At 45.8% G+C, this 21,102-nt stretch overlaps 1 protein-coding gene across 1 annotated transcript in view; it reads left to right on the forward strand.

The window, feature by feature from the left end:
- The window catches only part of CACNA1C (calcium voltage-gated channel subunit alpha1 C), a 721,004-nt gene that overhangs the window by 141,132 nt on the left and 558,770 nt on the right, over window positions 1–21,102 (forward strand). Inside the window, exon 3 of the mRNA XM_029953179.1 lies at window positions 3,536–3,641. Within this exon, the coding sequence (XP_029809039.1) occupies window positions 3,536–3,641 (106 nt within the window). The remainder of the gene's footprint in view (window positions 1–3,535; window positions 3,642–21,102) is intronic.

Below are 21,102 nucleotides of genomic sequence, written 5' to 3' on the forward strand. Positions count from 1 at the left end.
GCAAGAAATGTCAATTGTATAAATGTTTGGCTCCCTCCACTCAAAAGTAACTTTAAGAGAATGCTGACTGTCCTGAGTGGGCAAGCCTGCTCCCATTTTCCAGATGAGTGGGGAAAGGCTCAGTTCTGCACAACCTCATCATGCTGCTGTCATAACTGCTCAATCAGAATCATGGAGTGGGAAAGGTGGGGGCCGTGCAGATCAGGCTCCCCCAAAGGGGAGGGCACTGAGGCCTGAAGAAGCTGAAGAATTTGACCAGATCACATAGCCTGCAATGGACAGAGCTGAGTTTCAAATCCAGGTTACCCAAGTCCCAGATCCATACACTTCCCACTCCCCAGGCACCCATAGTATAGAGGAGAGGTATTAGGGTACATGTTCAGGGGACACCATTCCAACCCACTGGGACACAGTGGGGCCTGGATCTGGGGCCCGAGCCACACCCCCTCATGGCCATGCCTCCTGTGTTCTTGAGTGGTCATGGGTCATCTGAATCCTCAGAGCTTCCCTTTTCTCATCCTTAAGAGGGAATAACCTGAGAATTAGCAAGGGCTGCAGAGTCTGTGCATGTGGAAGCATTCTTAGAAAAGCTATGTCAGGGGATGTATTCAGTGAGTACTAGTTAACTTCAAGTCTCTTCTCCCCCTCCTGGGATGGACAGCTCCCTGACAAGGAGCACTGAGTGCAGAATGAAGTGCTAGGTGCCAGAGTAGCATGGGAGGAAGGGAAGAGAGGCAATAGCAGTACACAGGGCATGAGGGAGGAGTGTGGGAGAATGGGGGCCTTTGTAATGGAATTATCTAATGTGTTGTCCATGGAAACTGGTCAGAAGGCCCCAGGAGGCCTGAGTCTGGGACTCATGAACAGACCCTTGACTGAGTCAGCAGCAGTGTTAACAAGGCAGTTACCCAGTGTGTCACCTGTGGACCTAGGCACCTGATTGCACCCCCACACTGGGCAGAGGGGTGCTACAGCCATGCCGCCTGGGGGACTATGCCTTCCCCAATGCAGGAAAGGAAGTGGACCCAGCCTCAGCAGGGCTAGTTGGATGGCATTCTTAGATTGCCTGGGAAGGGTAGCTGGACAGGGAAGGGGATGGTCTGGTGGAATAGCTAGTTAGCATTCCTTGAAAGAGTAGAATCTGATGCTGTCATTAAGAAGAGAGGACAGTTTAAAAAATGGTCTGGCTGCCACAGGGTGACATAGTACACCTCCAGGTCCTACCTGGGTTCTCCTCTGCTTTGCAGCTGATGGCATTTCTTATCTGCCTGATTGTTTTTTTTACACATTATCTTCTCCAGCAGTAACAGGGCCTTTTAGCATAAGATGATGGATGGATAGCCTGGATTGGCAGAGGATGTAGAACTGATAACGTAAGAGGCACCCCAATCTTAGCTATCACCTGCTTTGGTGGAAGGAACAAGTTGACATTTGAGGATTGGATGCATGAGGTCTGGCTTAGCTGAACTGATGTGCTGTCACCCTGGTTGGGGAGAAGCACGATGGACCAGATGATGGGAATGAAACTGAGCGTACCCCAGGCTGAATGTCACTTTCCTAAGCAGGTGGGGAAAGGGTTAGGAGGAAAGAGGTTTTGTGGTAGGAGGAATAAAATACTAACTCTCTAAAAATGCTTTAAGGTAACTTTAGGGTATATCAGTTTAGAGTAGTCCTTACAAACTCATACTTTGAAACCAGACTTCCTGTGTTTGAATCCCATCCTGCCACAGGCTATGTGATGTTGGGCAAGTTAACATCTTACCCTTCTATGCCCCACTGTCCTCATTTAGGAACGGGGATGATAATTGTACCCTCACTCAGGACATTTGTATGGAACAGTTAGAACAGAGCCTGGCACAGAATGAGAGCCCTCAGATGGGAGCTACTGTCCTTCCTGTTGCCATCATTGTCGTCATCGGCATCACCATTGTTATCACTAGTTCCTTAGCCAACTCAAGGGGCAGCACATATTGGAAAAGATGAGTCAGTAGATCTTTTTCTGGACCTGGATCTGCTGTTTGTCAGCTTGGAATCTGGGAGAAGTTGTTTTATTTTCTGTACCTGTCAAGCTGGGAGGTTAGGCAGGTCTGCTATCTGCCATCTTGTGGATATCAAGGCACACACAGAAAATGGCAGCCTTCATGAGGTGTGCTGGGTAAATGGGCCCTCAGCTATGCCCATTGGGCCAAGGAGGATCCATAACTAGCACAGATAAAGCCTTGACTAAGGTGCCTTCCAAGCCCAGAATTGCCTTGTTAATACAGGTCGGAAGCCATTCAAGGCAGGAGACTGAACCCTGGACTCTGTGGTCAGGGAAACTAGGCTCTAGTCCTGACTGAGAAGTACCTGCTGTGGGCTCTTGAGAAAGTTTCTCAGGCTCTCTGGGCCTCCTCAGAGGTTTGGACTAGATAATCTCTAAGGTCTTTCTCCCTGCTTTGATTTATTAACTTTGTGAATATAGGTTTCCTTGAGAGAGGGTATTGGTCCCTTCTTCCTGAATTTCCCTTCCTCTTCCTGTTAGGTCCCATGGGCAAGTCTGGAAACCTGGCAGTGTTGGGGAGTGGGAGGAGCGGGGCTGGAAGAGCATAAACTAGCCTTCCTCTCAAGTTTCCCCCTTTCTGACCTTCAGTTGTGGGTGCAGGGTAGGACTGTCATCATATTAGGTCATTTTTTTTTTCTTGAAAACGTGTTCTTCCTGGCATTTTGATAAAGAAATCTGGCCTAAGAACCTCACCGAGTGCACTGCTGCTGGTGAGTGAACCAGCTTATCCCTCTGGATCCCAGCACATGCCAACGGCAAGGTGAAGAGGACCCAGATGTCATCCTTGCCCACTGACGGCAAGGCCTCCACAGAGTGAAGAGGGTTAAGGTATTCTACATGGAGCTGTGGCTCGGAGCAGAGATGGTTACCCTGCCCTGAATGCACAGCTTAAGTGCCACCATGCTCTTGAGGGTCCAGAGCTCCCATCTTCAGACTCTGTGAAGGTGTCAGAAAATAAAGTAGAAGGGGGAAAACACCACTCTAAACTTCAGATTAAAAGATCTGAATCTCCAAATTTCAATGAAAAATCTTGAAGTCAAGTCTGCCTTAAATCTACTGTCTCACCTCTCCCAACCCCAGCTTGAGTGCCCAGGGAGGCAGCATGGAAGCCATGGGAAAAGAGGTGTCTGGAGACAGCCCGTCCCAACCGGAGCAGGCCTGCTCTGTAAAAGCACCCCGGAGCACACATGAGGGAAAATGAAGTCCAGTGCAATCTAAATAAATAAAAAAAGAAGAAAAAAAGTTTTTAGAAATCTGTGTTTACTCTGGCACGCGACTGGCCTCCACTGCTTTTGACATATTAGGAAAAATTTTGGCGGGGACCCATTAGAAGCACTTTAAAAGGCATATGTTTCTTTTCAGAATACAAGGGGCTTGGAATGTATTCTTTAAACAAAATTCTTATGAATCTTTGATTTATTTTAAAGTATATATGTGTATGTTTGTTTCACTTATGCCTTCTGTGGCCTTGACTTCCTTAACTCCCTTCCTCAGACCATTTGAAATAATTATTTTACTGACTATTTTTGCCAATTGTGTGGCCTTAGCGATCTATATTCCCTTTCCAGAAGATGACTCCAATGCCACCAATTCCAACCTGGTAAGTCCACCATGCCAAGTCTCTGCTTTTCTCCCTCGGTACAGGGCTGAGCTTGGATCTCACGGGTTCAAGTTGGAATGTGGGGAGAAGTGATGTGTGTTTGACATGCACAAAAGTGCTGCAGCGCTCAGATCTCAAGTGCTATTGCTCTCTATTCAAATCAGCACCTGTCTTATCACAGCCTGTTTTCAGAAAGAATATTCCAATTAGGTGATGGTGAGCTCTGTGCAGTGTGTGTGTGTGTGTGTGTGTGTGTGTGTGTGTGTGTGTCTGTGTGTGCGTGTGTGTTGAGGGCTACAAAATGTGCTGCATAAGTTGCATGTGTAGGTGTTTGCAGGAGCAAGCTTTTATTCTTGGATCATTTGTTGTATTTATTTTAAGGGCTTGTGTCCCATTGGTAGGGTTTGCTCAGGTGATCTGTAGTATCACTGCACGAGAAGTAATTTCTAGGAAGCTTTTAGGAAAGTTTCCTTTTGCAGCCAAGATGTATTATTTAGTTGAAAGGGTTTTATTTTCTTGGGAAAGGCGGCTTTCCATTTGGATTGTTGGGAGGCCAGTGCTGGCAATTTGGGGTTAGAATTTGTCCATGGAAAAAGCGCGGGGTGTGTTTACTTTTGGCTGAGCGTGAAGTCATTACAGAGGCCTTTGCTCGTCTGGGCATGGGAGGAAAAGAGCTCTGGAATGCAGTTGGCAAAAATCGGGGCACTCCAGGGTGCCTCTGGCTGCAGGCAGTAGGAAAATCCTGCCTCTCTCCCCCTCCCCCACAGAGACACCACAATTTTTCTTGTGATTCCTACAAAGTGCATCTTTTCCCTCCTCAGCACCTTCCTCTAATTAGTGAGATTGGACTTTCTGATGAGACTATTTCGAAAAGAAGCAGAATTCTCTCTGTTGTTGCTGGCTGCTGATGGTATCACGGTGTAATTCTTTTGCTTTTTAACCTTTGACATTTTCTTTGGCCCCTTCAGCAAATAGATATGATGCACATTTGAAACTTCTCCGCCGTTTTCCCCAGTTCTGACGATTGGCCCCAGCTCCATATTGGGTAAGGTGTTATGGTGTGAGCCAGGCTGCTGCGTCTTGTGGCTTGGCTTGGGCTACATGTTGGGGACAGGTTCCTGAACTGGCCAGTGAGCTCCGAGTGATGACATGGCCAGAGCCGGCAGGCAGAGCATTAGCCGTCCACGGGGCCTTCTGAGGTGTGACCTTGTCTCTTAACAGGCAAGAAATCTTTACTGTGTCAGAATAAATACAAGCAAGAGTGTCTCCCAAACGGCCCTTGGAAAAGCAGGAGCATCTTCCATTGGTTATACTTGTCTCTGTATCCACCTCCCTTCCCTGCTGTGGCCCACCCAAACCCTTGCAGTTTAGCACTTAATCTGCAACTAAAAAAAAAAAAAGAATCTGTGTCTTATTCTGAAGTCAGTGAAACTTTGGGTGTACTCTAGGCAAAATCAGCGGGGAAAATGGATAGAGAGTTTGTGTTTATTTTATGCCCCAGCCCCTCCTGGGAGCTTTCTGGGGGAATTAGCAGTGCAGAGAGGGAAGCCTGGGCTGGCTGTGGTGGAGGCAGAGGTGTGGCAAAGTGGCTGGTGGGACAATGAGGGGAGGAGTCCTGTTGGACTTACCCTGGAGCAGAGACTGCTGGACGGACAGTGGATTTTTAAAATCACACCACAGAATGATGGAGGTGTTCCGAGGCTGGATGGTGGTGATGGTTGCACAGCTGTATAACTGTATGAAAAATCATTAAGTCATATATTTTCAATGGGTGATTTTTATGATATGTAAATTGTACCTCAATAAAGCTGTTTTTTTTTTTTTAAAAAGAATAATACCAGCATGGAAACCCAGGCCTCTCAAGGCCTCCCAATGTCAGCTGCTTGTTGTTCTTTTATACCTTGCAAATGAAGGGGGGTTTAGATAAGTGGAGGGAAAAGGGTGATGGGGACAGCCAGTGAAATTTGTCAGTGACATTACACTAGGAGTTCGGGGGTGCAGAACAAAGTGTGAAGGGTTGAAAGGTGGCTTCTAGGTGCTGGAGCAATGCCCACCTCTTTCAAGCCATGGCTTGGGCAGTGACTTACCAAATGAAGGAAGCATGGTAGCATTTCATTTGTCCCAAATAAAACTCACACAGAGAGGCACACAGATGTACACAGATACACAGACATGCACACAGATGTAAACACACAGAGACACGCACAGATAGACACACACACACACACACACACACACACACACACACACACACACATAGAGCCAGACACATAGAGATGTATACACAGATACAGACATATACACAGACATGGACACATAGACACATGCATATGCAGACATATACACAGACACACACATAGACATATGCACAGATTTACACACAGATACACACAAACACATGTGCACATATAGACATACATACACAGACATACACACACAGGCACACATATATATACATAGACACAGACACATGCACATATTTCTCTAATTCTGCTCTATTTCTGAACTTATATATGTATGTGTGTGTGTATATAATTTTTTAATTTTAATTTTTTTTTAGCAAGAGCCTGCATTTGCTGCTTCTGCCAGTTTTTTTTTGCTCTTTCTTCAGCTCCATGCTCTCTGTCTCCCATCTCTATCTCTGGAAAATAAAAGATATGGATCTCAGTTGGCAAACTTAAGAGGGAAAGAAATGCAACTTGTTTTTCTTTCCTATAACTGAACATCCTGTCTGATCTGTGACTCCATTTGGCCTTTGGCATATAGCTCATCCCTATAAGTGCAGGGCTCTCAGACCCTTCTCTGGGATTGTAGCCTAAGGCCCACTGCATTATGGAGCTGAGGGGACATGCTGCTCTTGTCTGGTTGATCCACACCGTTAAGAGGCCTTGTCCCTCCTGGAAGGGCCTTGGTCTTTGATTCCTACAGGCAGTGTGGTCTCTTATTCCCCAGCATGGGGTCTCTTGATCTGCAGCTCTGGATCTCTTGTGGCGATGCTGGGGCTGTGGGCATGGGAACACGGTGAAGATTTCAAGGCCTTTTCAAGGACACACCCTAGGGCCTCACTTATTTTTGTTTACTTGATGATACTCCCAGGGTTGCCATCTTGGGATCTTTGTTTGGAGCAAGGTCCCCCAGCAGATGCCTCCTGTGGTCTTCTAGAGGGTTTTTAGTACCCTGACCTATACTCCTTGAACTCTGAAGCCATGGTGTGACTCCTGTTCCCTGCATTCCACTGTGTCATACCTTCCCCTGGGACAGTACAGACCACTGACTTAATGGAAGAGGGCAGAATGGCCACGGGGTATTAGAAAACCTGGAAAACAAGCAGCCAAACCAAACCCACATTGGTTTATAGACCAAGCTATTATTCTGCTCCCTGAATATAACCAATGTGAGTGTTGTGATTTGGGCCCTCCTCTTCCCCCTTCTCCCCATAGTATCTTATGTTGTGAGGTACCTCTTTACAAAATTCTTTTGTCCCTTGGCTTTGGGACATAGTTACTATTAAGTCCCCTCCTATCTCTTACTGGTTTTTTTCCTGCTGCTTTTAGCTTCTCGTCTTCTATGGGAACTTTTACCAGGCCTCTGTCCTGGCCTCTCTTATTTCCTTTTTTTGTGCTCTCCCCTTGGTGAGTCCAGCTACTTCCACAATTTCATGTTCCCTTTCTAGGTAAGCTGTTCCTAGACTTATGTATCCAGCTCTCAGCTCTTCCTAAAACTCAGGCTAGGATTTCCTACGTTAGAGAGGCCCATGGACCAGTGCAGTGACTCCTGAAACCAGCTTGATTTTTACAACCACCTGGAGAGCTTAAACTGAAAGATCCCAGTGCTTTGGTAGCTCTGATTCAGATTGAGTAGCTCTCAGGCATGGTCTGGGAATATGCATTTGAAAATCCCTCATGGGCAGGAGGGAGCTAATGATCAGTCAGGTTTGGGTGCTACTGGCTTTTTGGATGGAGCAAACTTTGAGCTGGCCTGATGTGGGTTATGTCTTGGCCTTACCACTGTGTATCTTAATCTGGATCATAATGTGGAGCTGTTTATTTTAGTCTTTTTGAACCTCAGTTCCCTGGCCTGTAAAATGGAAGTAATGCTCCCTCACAGGGTTCTGCAGAAGAGCAAGGCTGATGGTGATCACGAAGTGGCCAGTATGGTCTTGGTACAGTGACATGTGTCAAGATGTCTTCGAGACACTTCAAACAAGCAAGTCCAGATAGGATTTATCCTCTCTCTCATCACATAGCTGGTCTCCAAAAAGAAAACAAAAGAAACCATGTAGGAATGTTGCTCCTGACCTTTGCCCTTAGCCTGGTCACTGGCTCTATGGACTGACCTTGATGTCACTCAGAGTCATTTTGAACACCTTCTTTTCCTCACCACGTTCATCTGAGTGGACATCGAGTATGGAGTTTCTATTGACAATATCTCCCATTTAGCTTCCTTTCTATTTTCTTTTCTTTTTTTTAATGTTTTATTTATTTTTGAGAGAGAGAGAGAACGAATGCGAACATGAGCAGAGAAGTGTTGGAGAGAGAGAGGGAGACACAGAATCTGAAGACAGTCTCCAGGCTCTGATCTGTCAGCCTAGAGCCCAACACGGGGCTCGAACTCATGAACTGTGAATCATGACCTGAGCTGAAGTCGGATGCTCAACTGACTGAGCCACCCAGGCACCCCTCCTTTCTATTTTGAAAGTCATTTGTATACACTTCCTGTGCCTTTGTTTCTTTTTGTATAAAATGGGAAGAGCATAATCACAGTATCTACCCTGTGAATTACTGTAAGGATTAATGAGACAAGATAGGTCAGGTTCTTAGAAGAGTGCAATAGTAAGACTCTATGCTGGGTGATGGTGGTGTGGTTACCCTCATACCATTGCCAGCATCCCAGCCCAGGCCACTGTAGCCTTTTGCCTGGACTACTGCAATACCTCTTGCCTTGTATTCTACCTCCAGTACCTCCTTTTACAGGTCCGTCTTAAGCTCCTTCAGTCATTTGACAAATATCCATGCCCAGAGCCAGGCACAGTGTTTGGGACATTTTAAGAGTCAGACAGGAAAGATAAACATGTACCAATGTTCACAAATCATGAAAGGTCTTATAGGGGCTCAGAGTGTCAAGGAGGAAGCACTGGTGCATTTTGCTATTGGGAAGGGAAGAAGGGAAGGCTTCATATGGGAGGACATATTTGAGTTGCATCTTCCAATAAGAGGTGAGTTCCAGGACAAAAGAGGCATTTCAGTTTATGTGCTGCCGAAGCAAGGACCAAGAGGCATTTCAGACTGAAGTGTACGCATGTGCAAAGGCCCTGTGGTTGGGCCCTTTATAACTAGAGTTTCAAGTGAATGAGAAGAGCCAAGTGGTGGGGAGTTTCCTGGTCCATGCCAGCAGTTGAACTTAATTGCAGGTCATGAGAAGATCCTGAAGATTTTAAGAGCAGGAGAGGGCTGGGTCTGGGAGTCTTTGAGAAAGTGTGCTTTTGCAGTTTAAGGAAAATTGCTTGGATTGAGACCTCACTGTTTATAAAGGAAAAAAGAAACTGCAGAAGTCCAGATGATACTGACAATAGAGATAGAGAGGAGGGTTTAGGAGGTAAACCTCCCCAGACTTGTGACCAATTGGATATTGTAGATGAATTAGAGAGCAGACTCCTGGGATGGTGATGTGCCATTAGCCAGGAAGACTTCAGGAGGAAGTCACATTTAAGGAGAAGGACTGAGGGGTGCAGTCTGAGCTTTGTTAAGTGAGAAGCCCATGGAACTTGCACATGGACATGTCCAACAGGCAGTCGACACAGGTTAGAGGCTTAGGAGGCATTTAAGGTCGAAGAGGGAGGAGTGAGGGCATAGATGTCAGGAGAAGCCACGGGCCTAACTTGGAGCATTGCAGGGTGGACCCTGGACTCCCAGGCTGCAGCCATGGGGTAGACAGAGGGAGGGGAGCCTCAGAGGGTGTGACGAAGGTTCAGCCTACGAGGTAGGAGGGAAACCAGAGGGAGTAGAGTCTTAGAAGCAAAGGTCAGAATGTTTATAAACATAAAAGAGAGACTGGTTGCTGGCTCAGGCTTGTCTTTCTGGCAGTCCAGGAATCACAGGAGTACCGGGCTGCCTGTGGGGCAAGGTGAGCTCAGGGCCCAGCGCAGGAGGAGAGTACATAGCCAGCATCTGTAGTCTCCCCCAGGCCCTGAGAAAGTAGGCACATAACGAATGTTTATTGAGCTTCATTGTCATGCCAGAACATGGTCCCCCAATCACTTAGGTACCCCTAAAATGAATTCCCCCAGTACTTTCATGGTGTGGTCCTATCTTTTAAATAAGGAGCGGCTATTCCAGAGTCCTGCTCTGAGAAATAGCGAAGGAGGGACAATGGCAACAGCTGTGGCTCTCGGACCTCAGTGGGTGAGGATCCTATGGAGACTGGTTAGAATGCAGACTTTCAGGCCCTGCCCCCGAGACTCCCATTCCCTGTCTGGAGTGGGCTTTGGGGAGTCTTGTCCCCAGTTGCCCCACCTTCCGTAACTGGTGTGGGAGACAGGGGACTGGCCTCTGAGCTCTTCATCATAGGGCACACCCTCCTGCATCTGCCCTCCCCACAGCCCTCTTTGGGACGCGTTGGCTGCCGACAGGTTTCCCACTCTGTTGGGTTCAAGAACAGACTGTTTAACGAAGCATGCTGGCGCTGTCACAGAATTAGCAGAGTCTCCCTTTCACACACCCTGGCAGACTCACATCTGCGCTTGCTCCTGCTTATGGTTTCCCTGGCAGATTTGTCAGCTTCCATACATCCTCCATCACCCTCTCCTTTCTCCTGCTTCCTTAATATAACCCCCATTTATTTTTCTAGCACTTTGCTTTCTTTTCCTTCCGAGAGATGAAAAGTATTCCAGTATAGACATTTTTTGGCTCTTTCTCTCATTATTTTAAGAATAGTCTGTTTTATGCTCCACCTAACATATACTTTTGTACCCAAATCCATCATCTTTGTTATCTTCTCCTTATGTTAGTAAAGCATAATGAAACCAAACTGGCCCATGACATGACATTTCTCTTTGTATTATTCACAGTCTTGTTGCTGGCAATAACACCTGCTATGCAGTACATCATTTATAATATAGTAGCTGTAAAGCCGTTCCGCCAATAGCTGTTACCTAGTAGGTACATTGTAGGGTGTCTGTTGAACAACCTCTGCGAGTGAGGGTGAACTCACTGTGTGTGGAAAACTTCCAGTTCTCTCAAACCCCGAAAAGTCCACAAAGACTTGGCTTGGGTTGAAATATTAAGAGAATATATTTGGCATTTGACCTTGTGCAAAGAACAGTGCTGTGTACTTTCTGGAGCAAGAGCCAGGCTCTCTGCGGAGACGGAGAGGCCAGAAAAGGAGTTGTTTGGGACTGGGCTTGCCATCTCTGTTACGGACTAGAGCGAGCTCAGGGGGATGGGTTCGTGAGAGGTGCTCGATCTACATTAGGAAAAAGGCTGGAATGTCAGATTTTCTCATCTCCTGCTATAAAGTTCGGGCAATGATGAGAGTTGGCATCACAGGCTGGCCGCGAGGGTTAAATGAGTTAATGTATGAGAAGTACTTAGAACAATGCCTTGGCACAGCAAATGGGTCTTGTCCTTTAGAACTCAAAACCAGAGGCTGAAAGCCATCCTCTCCATCTGGTTCCTTGGGGTAAGTCAAAATCAGTGGCACTTCAGGCTAGCTTTTGTGTCAGAAGGACGAGAGAGGACACCCAAAAGCCCTCGTTTCTGGCAACTCTAATCTGGCAAGATTGACTTGTGTCTGTACATGCCTCAGCCTCATGGTCTATGGCACAGGGAGGAGTGGAGATGCATTCATGGTGAAAGACAAGCCCTGAAGGGAGACCCCTGGGTGGCCTATGGGAGACCCCATCCCCACCCCCACAGGTGTCTTGTGCCTGGAATAACCCTGTGTCTGTCCCTTCCTCGTCATAGCTTTGGGAGCCAGGGTGTGCCTGAGCACTGTAGAGTGGCAGGCTGGGCTGAAGGCACTCCACAGGGTGCTGCGTTTAGGTTCTGAGATGAGTCCAGGGCCTGCCCACCAGGCTCTCAGAGACGGGGGTGGCCCCAAGTCAGAACTTCTATTTGAGAAGCGAATAAAAATGCCAGTTCGGGGGCCCCTAATCTCCCTACAGTGAGCTGTAATTTCTTGTATCATCAGGTTTGTCTAGGAGTGAGAAGTCTTTGTGGGCTTTCATGCATCAACAAAATGTGATTTATTATTGCTCCCTCATATGTGTCATCCTAATGCCCCAGGCATACACACTTTGCAGAAATATGAGGGTTATAAAATACACCAATAGATAATTGCAGGTAATAAGCCACATAGCTGCTGCATCATATGTGAATCTTCTCTGTGCTATGTGGCGAAGGGAGCATGGTTGGGGTGGGGACAGCGGCGTACAGTCTGTCCTTAGATGAGAGCATGGGCATGATGCCGTGCTTCCATTGAGTAAGACCTCCTCCCTGAGGTGTTCACTGATTTGGTCTGGGTGGGACCTGGGCATGGGTATGTCTTAAAAGCTATTCTGGAGCCAGATTTGCAGGAATTGACCTGGGAGAGAGATCTGAACTGTCTGGCCTTAGGTCATCCACTTAACCTTCCTGTTTGTGTCTCTTCCAGCAAGTGGGAGTAGTAAAACCTGCTTAGTCATAATAATCACCCTTATTGAGTGATTACCAGGTGCCAGTGCTTTGCAAACACTGTTTCTAATCCCCACAGCAATAAATTATAATATCTATTTACTTCTTTACTTGAGGGTAGAGAATTTGTCCCTTTTGTTTGCTGCTGTATCCCCAGCACCTTGCGCAGTAACTGGCACATGTCAGGCTCTTGATAAATATTTGTCAAGTGAATGAATGAGCCCAGGTAGTATCCCTTTATTTCAGATGAGGAAATAGTATCTCAGAGAATAAAGTGACTTGGCGAGTGCGTGGCAGAGTTGTAATTTGAACTCAGGACTGTATAAGACCACTTACTGGGCTCTTTGCTCTATTCTCTGGAGTATGTAGGATTGCTGTGAGCATAGAATGATATAGGTGGGAACATGTTTCAAATATTAAGAACTGTGTGGCAGTACCAACAGGTATTAAAAACAATAAATTTGGTTCTATTGCAGAATTAATTTGGTGAATGCTGAGGGAACTGTAGTTAAATTAATTTGTTGTGAGACTCTTTGGAGTCCTTACCATGTTAAGTCACTATTTAGTGCTTTGAGTATATTAATACATTTAAGTAACTTAAAAACCCTAGGAGATGGATACTGTTATTATCCCATTTTACACATGAGAATGCTGAAGCTCTGAGAATTGAAATAATGTGTTCCTTGAAGTGTAGCTGCGAAGTGAAGACTGTCTTGTAGACACTATAATGTAGACACAGGTAGTTACCTCCAGCTGTGAGTTCTCAGTCATGGTACTGCAGCAGCCTCCCTATGAGTTAAGGTGCCACCAGGCTCCCTGGACTTTCCCAAACCATTCCAAACCACAGGCAGCTTGAGGAGTGGTATTGTTTGGATCACACCATGCTGAATGCTGTGCTCAAATAATGCAGTGGTTTAAAACCACATGCAGGAGAAAACCCTTACCCCAAGGATGGATGCTGTAAGGAGAAAGGACTGAGCAAGGAGCGGGATGGGGCATGCTGTAAGGCCAGTGCGGCAAAGGAGGCTGGCAAAGCCCAATCGGTGGCCGGGTCAAGGACTGGCATTTCTGATGGGATGGCAAGTTCCCTGATAGAGTTGTGCTTACTCTAAGAGTCATAAACCCACGGGTGCCTGGGGCAATTGTTTGACTCAGTGTTTCCTCACTAAATATTTCAGAGGAGAAGGCATTGTCTGCTCTGCATTTGCCAGTGGATGGGGTGAGAGGATATGATGCTTTGAAGTCTAAGTATGGTGACACCTCCTGCTCCATTTTTATTCATTTGTGTTCATTTTGGGGGGAAAATGTTCCATATATATTCACACTCTGGGTAATGGAACTCCTTTTATGTATCAAACTCTTTTTAATGTAAGTATATTTGAAGAAAGTCTTTCTGGAATATAAAATACAAATCCCTGGATCTTTAAAAGAAAAATTCTTGACATGCTCCATCCTTTTTCTATGACCGTACAGTCATTGGAAACTTGAATTATTAAAACTGCCATAATACCATAAAGCCATTGAGAGAGTGAATGGCCCCAGAACACTGTGATCTGAGAGGATCTTTGGGCATCATTTTCATACATTGTCCCTATTGGGGTGTCTCCTGCTCCACTATCAGCCCCTTCGATGTGCTGTCCCCTCTCTCCCGGGAGGGGGGGAAACTGGATAACCAAATCCATGATAGTTATGTGCAAAGTAAAGTAAGTAGATTCTGATTTAGGAGGCTCATTTATGACTAAGGTGCATTAGCTTTAATTTGTGGATTTTATAAAATTGATTTTGGCTTCTCAGAAGCCTTTTTTTCCTCTTTATTCCCTTTGTTCTTACTGATTTCTGTATGATTGAAGTTGTTGGATTAGTGCCTTTCAACAAATAATAATAACAACAGCACCATCCATGCTCATGTAGCCACACTTCCATTACTGCCGCTGCTGTGTATGTGTTATAATGTTAACTCATTTTGTCCTCTCAATAACTCCATGAGACCTCTATTATTATGATTATAATCATCCTATTTTAAAGATCAGGGAAATGAGACACAGAGAAATGAACTAGCTTGCCCCAGGAGTGTGGCCCCTTAGTCCATGCCCTTAACTGTTGTGCTATGTGGCTTCCCTAAGGTGTAAGGGAGGAGTGTTTTGCCTAGAATATGGTTCTTTTAATTACTGGGGGCCCAACTAGAACACCTGTAACATACGTGATGATCTTTTTAAAAAATATTTATTTATTTATTTTGAGAGAAAGCGAGCAGGGGAGGTACAGAGAGAGAGAGAGCAAGAGTGAGAGTGAGAGAATCCCAAGTAGGCTCTGTGCTGCACAGAGCCCAATGTGGGGCTTGAACCCATGAACCATGAGATCATGACCTGAGCCAAAACCAAGAGTCAGACGCTTAACCAACTGAACCACCCAGGTGCCCCTATATAATGATTGCTTTACCAAGGGTTGTCAGAGGAGGAAGGACAGTAAATGTAGGGAATGAGCCCCTCAGGCTGTGTGTGTCTGTGAAAATCTTAGGGGCATGGCACACAGCCCCTGGTGAGTGCCATTTGGTTAAGTGTGGGATGTAGGCAAGGAAGAAACTCATTTGTGTCCCTTTCTGCCTGAGCAGAAGACTGGCTTTGAGACCCTGTATCCTTTCAAGGACCTCTGAGTCACATTAGCTGAGATCTTTAACCAAGTAGGCCTTCAGGTCTCCTCCTAAATAGATGAGAACCTCAGGTTGGAGTGTGGGACCCAGAATCAGCCTGACTTCCCGACACAAGCTTAAAACCTCAATGAGCCTTCTTGGGGACTGACTCAGTCCCCTGAGCAGCCTTGGGGACTGCTTGGGGAAGCAGTTCTGGAGAGCTAGAAGGGCCCACATTTGAACGAGAGACTCTCTTGGGACCCTGGTCAGTAGAGTCTAGTGGCCTGGCCAGCAGAGTCAGGCACCCAGCCTCACATGAGAGCCACATACGTTTCATGGGTGTGGCTTCAAGGGATATACCTGAGCACTCCAGGCCCTGTGGGAGATGAGTAAACATTATAAAGCCACAGCCTAAACCCTCGGTAGTGTGAAGTCAGAGAGGCTCAAGCTTGGAGTGACCGACCTGGGGTCTAGCTTCAGTTTGGCTGCCAACTAGTGTCATGGCTTTGTCACTTTATTTCCCTAGCCTTTAGATTTCTTGGTGGTGACATAGATAATAGGTTGTGCCTCACAGAAACACAGTAGATTCAAATGAGAGGATGTATATAAGTGCTCTGGAAAATGCAGAGTGCCATATAAACGTGGCTGCATTATCACAGTAACTGTTGTTATTAAAACTAGACAGATATGTTCTGTCTGATACATTTACTCCTTTTTTTCTGGTATGTTTCTCTGTGAACCTTTCCCTTATCCTCTTCTCAAGATAACTTAGAGATGCAAAAGAACTAAAAGCCAAGTTCCAAATTTAGTTCCTGACCTTTCCAAGATGAATGGTGAGTGGTGTGGCCATAACCTGCTTGTGCTAAGTGCAGCTGGGCTGTTGGAGCCTGGGAAAGCCAGGCGAGGGGACAGCCATCCTATCCTTGACTGGGCTGGGGCCTGGAACACCTTGCCTTGCTGGGCAGCTCACTGGTGCTTGTTGTGTTTGCTTCTGGGACTACTTTAACTCTGGCACAGGTGAGTGCAGCAGGCGGGTAGTTCCTTTAGCACCATCCTGCAGCCTGTAAAGCCTTCCAAAATACAGGGCAGAGATGACAGGAGAACACCTGAGTTTCTGTGCTCCAGGACACACAGTCAGCAACATGGTCTGGGAAGCGGCTGTCTCTCCAGTGCCTTAGGGACAAGGTCAGTCATTGAGAATAAGACAAATAAATGTCCAGGAAGGGACCTCGTGAGCTGATTGGCAGATTGGACCACAGTTCTGTGGGTCTTGTGGTCAGGTTAGGTCTTCACGGGCTCAGAGGAAGCAGACCTCAGAGCTGCCTGTGCAACACAGACAGCAGGGGATGGCTAGTATGCTTGAGAGCTGGGCTATGTTCACATGTCAAATGTGGTTGGATTTGAATTGTGGCCGCTGGACGGGGCGGAGAAGTAGATACCAGAGGGAAAGGTGCAGGGACTTGTGTCGTCTTTTTTTTTTTAACTTTTTTTTTTTTAATGTTTTGTTTATTTTTGATACAGAGAGAGACACAGTATGAGAGGGGGAGGGTCAGAGAGAGAAGGAGACACAGAACCGGAAGCAGGCTCCAGGCTCTGAGCTAGCTGTCAGCACAGAGCCTGACGCGGGGCTCGAACCCACGAACGTGAGATCTGACCTGAGCCGAAGCCGGAGGCTTAACCGACTGAGCCACCCAGACGCCCCAGGGACATGTGTCGTCTTGGTCTGCAGGATGCCACAGGCCCATCTTGCTAGCCTACTTGGTGGCCGAATTCTGGGATGACTCCCAGTGCCTTGTACCGTTGCACAGTCGGTCCTCTCCCCATGATTGTGGGGCTGTCCTGTGATTAGGACAGGAGATCATGACTATGATGGGGTGGCTTTAAGAAAGGGAGAAAAGTGGAAGGGCAGAGGTCTAATCTAGTCCAGTGACTTCTTAGAGGTGATTGGGTCCTTCCTGGCGAAAAGATTTCAAGTACAGGGGGATTTGATATGTGAGATAGTCTCTGTTGCTGGTTTTCATGAAGGAGGGACCCTGTACCTCTAGGAGCAGAGAGTGATCTGGACTGATAGCCAGCCAAAGAATGGAATTCTGCTGACAAGGTCAGTGAACTTGAAAGAAGACGCCCCTATCTGTCACTGCCCCAATTTCATCCTGCGCAGAGAACCTGGCCCCTCTCAGTCCAACCTACAGCACTGTGTTCAATAAAACTAGCAAATGTGTTTTGTTTCAAGCCACTAAATTTGTGGTCATTTGTCATGCAGCAGTAGAAAACCTTCAGTTCCCTCCTGTACTTACACCCCTGCATCACTGGGCTCGAGTCAGTCTCTCCCCCTTCACTGAGGGGCTTCTGCTCACATTCTCGACCCTCCACTTTGCCTGGATAAATGCAGCTGGCCCTTGGGTCTCACCCCAGATACCTCCACTTTATGTACTTGTCCTTCTGGTTGACTATTTTGTATCCTCAAGGCTCTGATTGGAAGTCACTTCTTGTCGGAAGCTTTCTCTTTTCCTTCATGGTTCTATAACATTTTCTAGATTTTTGGAGTCAGGAGGGTTTTCTGCTTGAATAATTGTTTTTTTTTTCTTTTCCTTTTCTCCAATGTAGTATTCTTAGGTCTGGCCTTTTGCAAATGAATAATAAAATTCTTTGTTTACTCTGTGGGCCTTTGCTTACATTAGAGCTGTTTTATCCCAATGTATAGAATTATAATAAGCCTTTCTTAAACTTGTGGATTTTTAAGATTTGAAGTCTACTCTTGGTTGTATTTACAGCAGCAGTGCAATTCTTGTCATAGTTGGCTTGTTCATTTATTTTTCATCCTTTACTCTTTCAGCTAGCATTTCTGAGTGCTTCATATGCAGGATGCCTGGGCAAGGGGCATTCAATTATAGAAAGCATTGTGGGGAAAACACTAGATTAATCTCTATTATGGTAAATGTCAGGTGTTGCCAAGTGTGGGGTTTGGTGGAAGGTGTAGATTTTCCTGGCTTTGTCTTTTTTGTCAGAATTCTGATTGTTGGTTGGAGACTGACATTTCGAGTGTCGAGTGTTTGTGCCCTTGCGACATGGAGGACAGTGCTGACTGACATGCGCTAGGCTGTCTGCCCTTGGGCAAGTTGCTTAACTTTGGTGAGCCTCAGTTTCTATCTGTTGCTTAGCACTAATTATACCTGCTTAACTCACAGGCTTTCTGTGAGGAACATTATCTCATTAGAGATAATGTGTCTAAAAGGTCTTTAAAAATTGTGCAGCATTGTTCAAATGGAAAGCATTGTTATTTCATTATTGAGTGCCTACTAATTCCACACCAGGGGTGGTGACAAAGGAGAGAGGGTATTATGGTCACCATTCTGCACTGTCACAGTGCTGGGTATACTAGGCATGTTTTGGATTGTGGGGGCAGGGCAGTGCAAAGAAAGGCAGGAGTGTGGTTCCCTCTCTGGGGGACTTGAGACTCAGATTTGGACGAGAAGAACCAATTAGAGAATCATGGAAGAGTTAAGAGAAGGTAGAGAGGGCTTGAGGATCTCTCTGGGTCTTTCTGGGTCCAAAATTCTAGTCATACTCAGGAAAGGTTTCACTGTGGATTTGGCACTTGACATGGCTGTCATCAGCATCAGAGTCAGAATCACCTTCTTACTAACATTGTTAATAAAATCAGTATTTATTGAGTAGCAGTATGTGGTGATTTGGTTGGTGAGTCAGGATGTCCACATGAGAAAAATAACTAATAGTGCATTCCCTGTACTGGGGCCCAGATGGGGGAAATGCCAAGTGCTGCAGGAAACCAAAGGAGAGGGCAGCCCCAGGTTTGAGGTCATTGGGAAGGGTGACTAAGTAGCAGTGACTTCTGAACTAAAGGAAGAGCAGGATTAGACAAAAGCAGAGCCATCTGGAAGGACATCCCATGCTTCTGTTTATTTGGCAGCATTTAATTATCTGTTTTTCCATCAAGCTTGAAGAGATTACTTTCTACTCTCAATACCTGATTTTGTTCACCTGCTGGATGGGGAGAGCATCTTAAAACCCAACTCATGTAGCCCCCCTGTACCATTTCCTCTCTTCTTTATATATATGTATATATATATATATGTTTTTATTTATTTTTGAGAGACAGAGAGAGACAGTGTGAGCAGGGGAGGATCAGAGAGAGAGAGGGAGACATAGAATCTGAAATAGGCTCCACACAGAGCCCGACACAGGGCTTGAACCCACGAACCGTGAGATCATGCATGACCTGAATCAAAGCTGGACACTTAACTGACTGAGCCACCCAGGAGCCCCTCCTCTCTTCTTTATATAAGGGGTTTTGTGTGATTCTCAGACCCTGAGTCATTCAAGATAAATGTCTGAGGGCTAATGACACCCAGGTAGGGTTAGGTGTGAAGGTAAGGAGGACAGAGAGGGAGAAGGGCAGCTTGAGTCCATCCAGTTGTGGGCAAAGGAGAGAGAGGATAGACAAATCCCCCCTGAGAATGCTTCAGTCCCTCAGTGATCAAAGCAAATTAATTTCACTGAAAGGCATACCTCTTTCCCTTGCTCAATTCTTATCCCTATCTTTATATATCTATAAAATCTAGGGCTTTAAGGATGAGGGATGGTGTCTAGAGAGATTAAAAAAAAATTACTGATATAGGGTGACAACTCCTAAAATGTTGAGATTCACCTGCTTAGTGTTTCAGAAGCTTCAAAGGAATTAAAGGTTTAAATTTCAATGGGACCAACCAGAGAGAAAGGAAAGATAGAAACAAAGTGTACTGCAGAGGTCGAAGGTGGAGGTAAATTCTGCTGTTTTTGGAGGGCCAGGCTTCCCAGACAGCACATTTCTGGATGACGTTAATACAATGGGAGGTTTATTGACAACTTCCTCAGGCAGCCTTGGGGAGTGAAATGCTAAATATGGGCAAGGCACACACTTGGCTTTGCTGGTATTGGGGCTTCAACGAAATTATCTGCTATTAAGTACTTTCCAGGACTTGTTGCCTCTTTATGACAAGCATTAGATAATTTCCATTAACTCAGTCATTGATAGAAAAGGCAGAAAGGGTGGTGATGGAGGGAGAAAAGATCAAATGAGGCTCAGAATTAACTGCATGAATACGGGAGATGAAGGGAGAATGGAGAGAAAGGTACATCTTAGGACAATAACATGTCAAAGGCAGTAATAAAAAATACTGTGATCATGTTGGAAGGAGAGAAATTGTGAATTATAAAGTGAAAGTAGATTTCGTTCTACTTTCCCAAACCTTTCTGGGGACTTCTTTTGGTAATTAAATAGGCAGCAGGTTTCCTCCCAGGTGAATCAGTTTGAAAAATTCACCCTTTAACACTTGGGTTTCCATGTTCTTGATTCATAATCCTCAGATTACCACTGTGGGTGTGCAGGGTCCATTGGAAAGCAGCACGCCATCAGTGCACCTGGTAAGAGTGAGCAGGGTGCTGGGGGTGGGGCCAGATGCAACTTCCAGGGCTTCTTAAAAATTATCATTTGTATGTTCACATGTATATGCATACACATATGTACTTACATAATACTCACCAAATCTTTCAACAATTTTTAAAGGAACTAGTATTATAAAGTCCTAAGGAAATCTCTGAAGGGACTTCACAATAGAGAAAAAGGAGGGGAAAAGCCTAAATATATCACTCTGCCACAAACCAATCATCCACACAACCACAGAAATCTCTGATACATCTCTTGTGAAATAAACTCCTTTCTGCCTGACAGTTCTCTTTGGAAATGTTCTCTCTGCCTTTCATATTAAAATATTGCATTGCAAAGAGCTGCCATAGAGATATTGATCCCACTTATGGGCAAGGAGGCATCTGATCTTGTCTTCCAGCCACTGCTCAAAGATTCTACGTATTAACCTCTGCTGCTCACGCTTGTGTATTTAACCAAACTCTCTCTAAGTCCAGGCCAGGGCTCCTGATTTTTGAGAATGCATTATGACCCACGGGTCTGGGTCACATCCTCCATTTAGCTGCCATTTACCTTTAATCATCTGATGAAGATTACTATGATTACAATTCCAGGGCATGTATCATGTGCCAGGAACTTTAATCTTAACAACAACTCTGCAACTCTAGAGTTTTCAACTCTTCTTTGCAAGTGAGGAAGCAGGTTCGAAGGCAGAATAACCTAGCTGGGGTCACACAG

Source organism: Suricata suricatta, chromosome 10, assembly GCF_006229205.1.
Source record: "Suricata suricatta isolate VVHF042 chromosome 10, meerkat_22Aug2017_6uvM2_HiC, whole genome shotgun sequence".
In the NCBI taxonomy this organism is placed as follows: Eukaryota; Metazoa; Chordata; class Mammalia; order Carnivora; family Herpestidae; genus Suricata; species Suricata suricatta.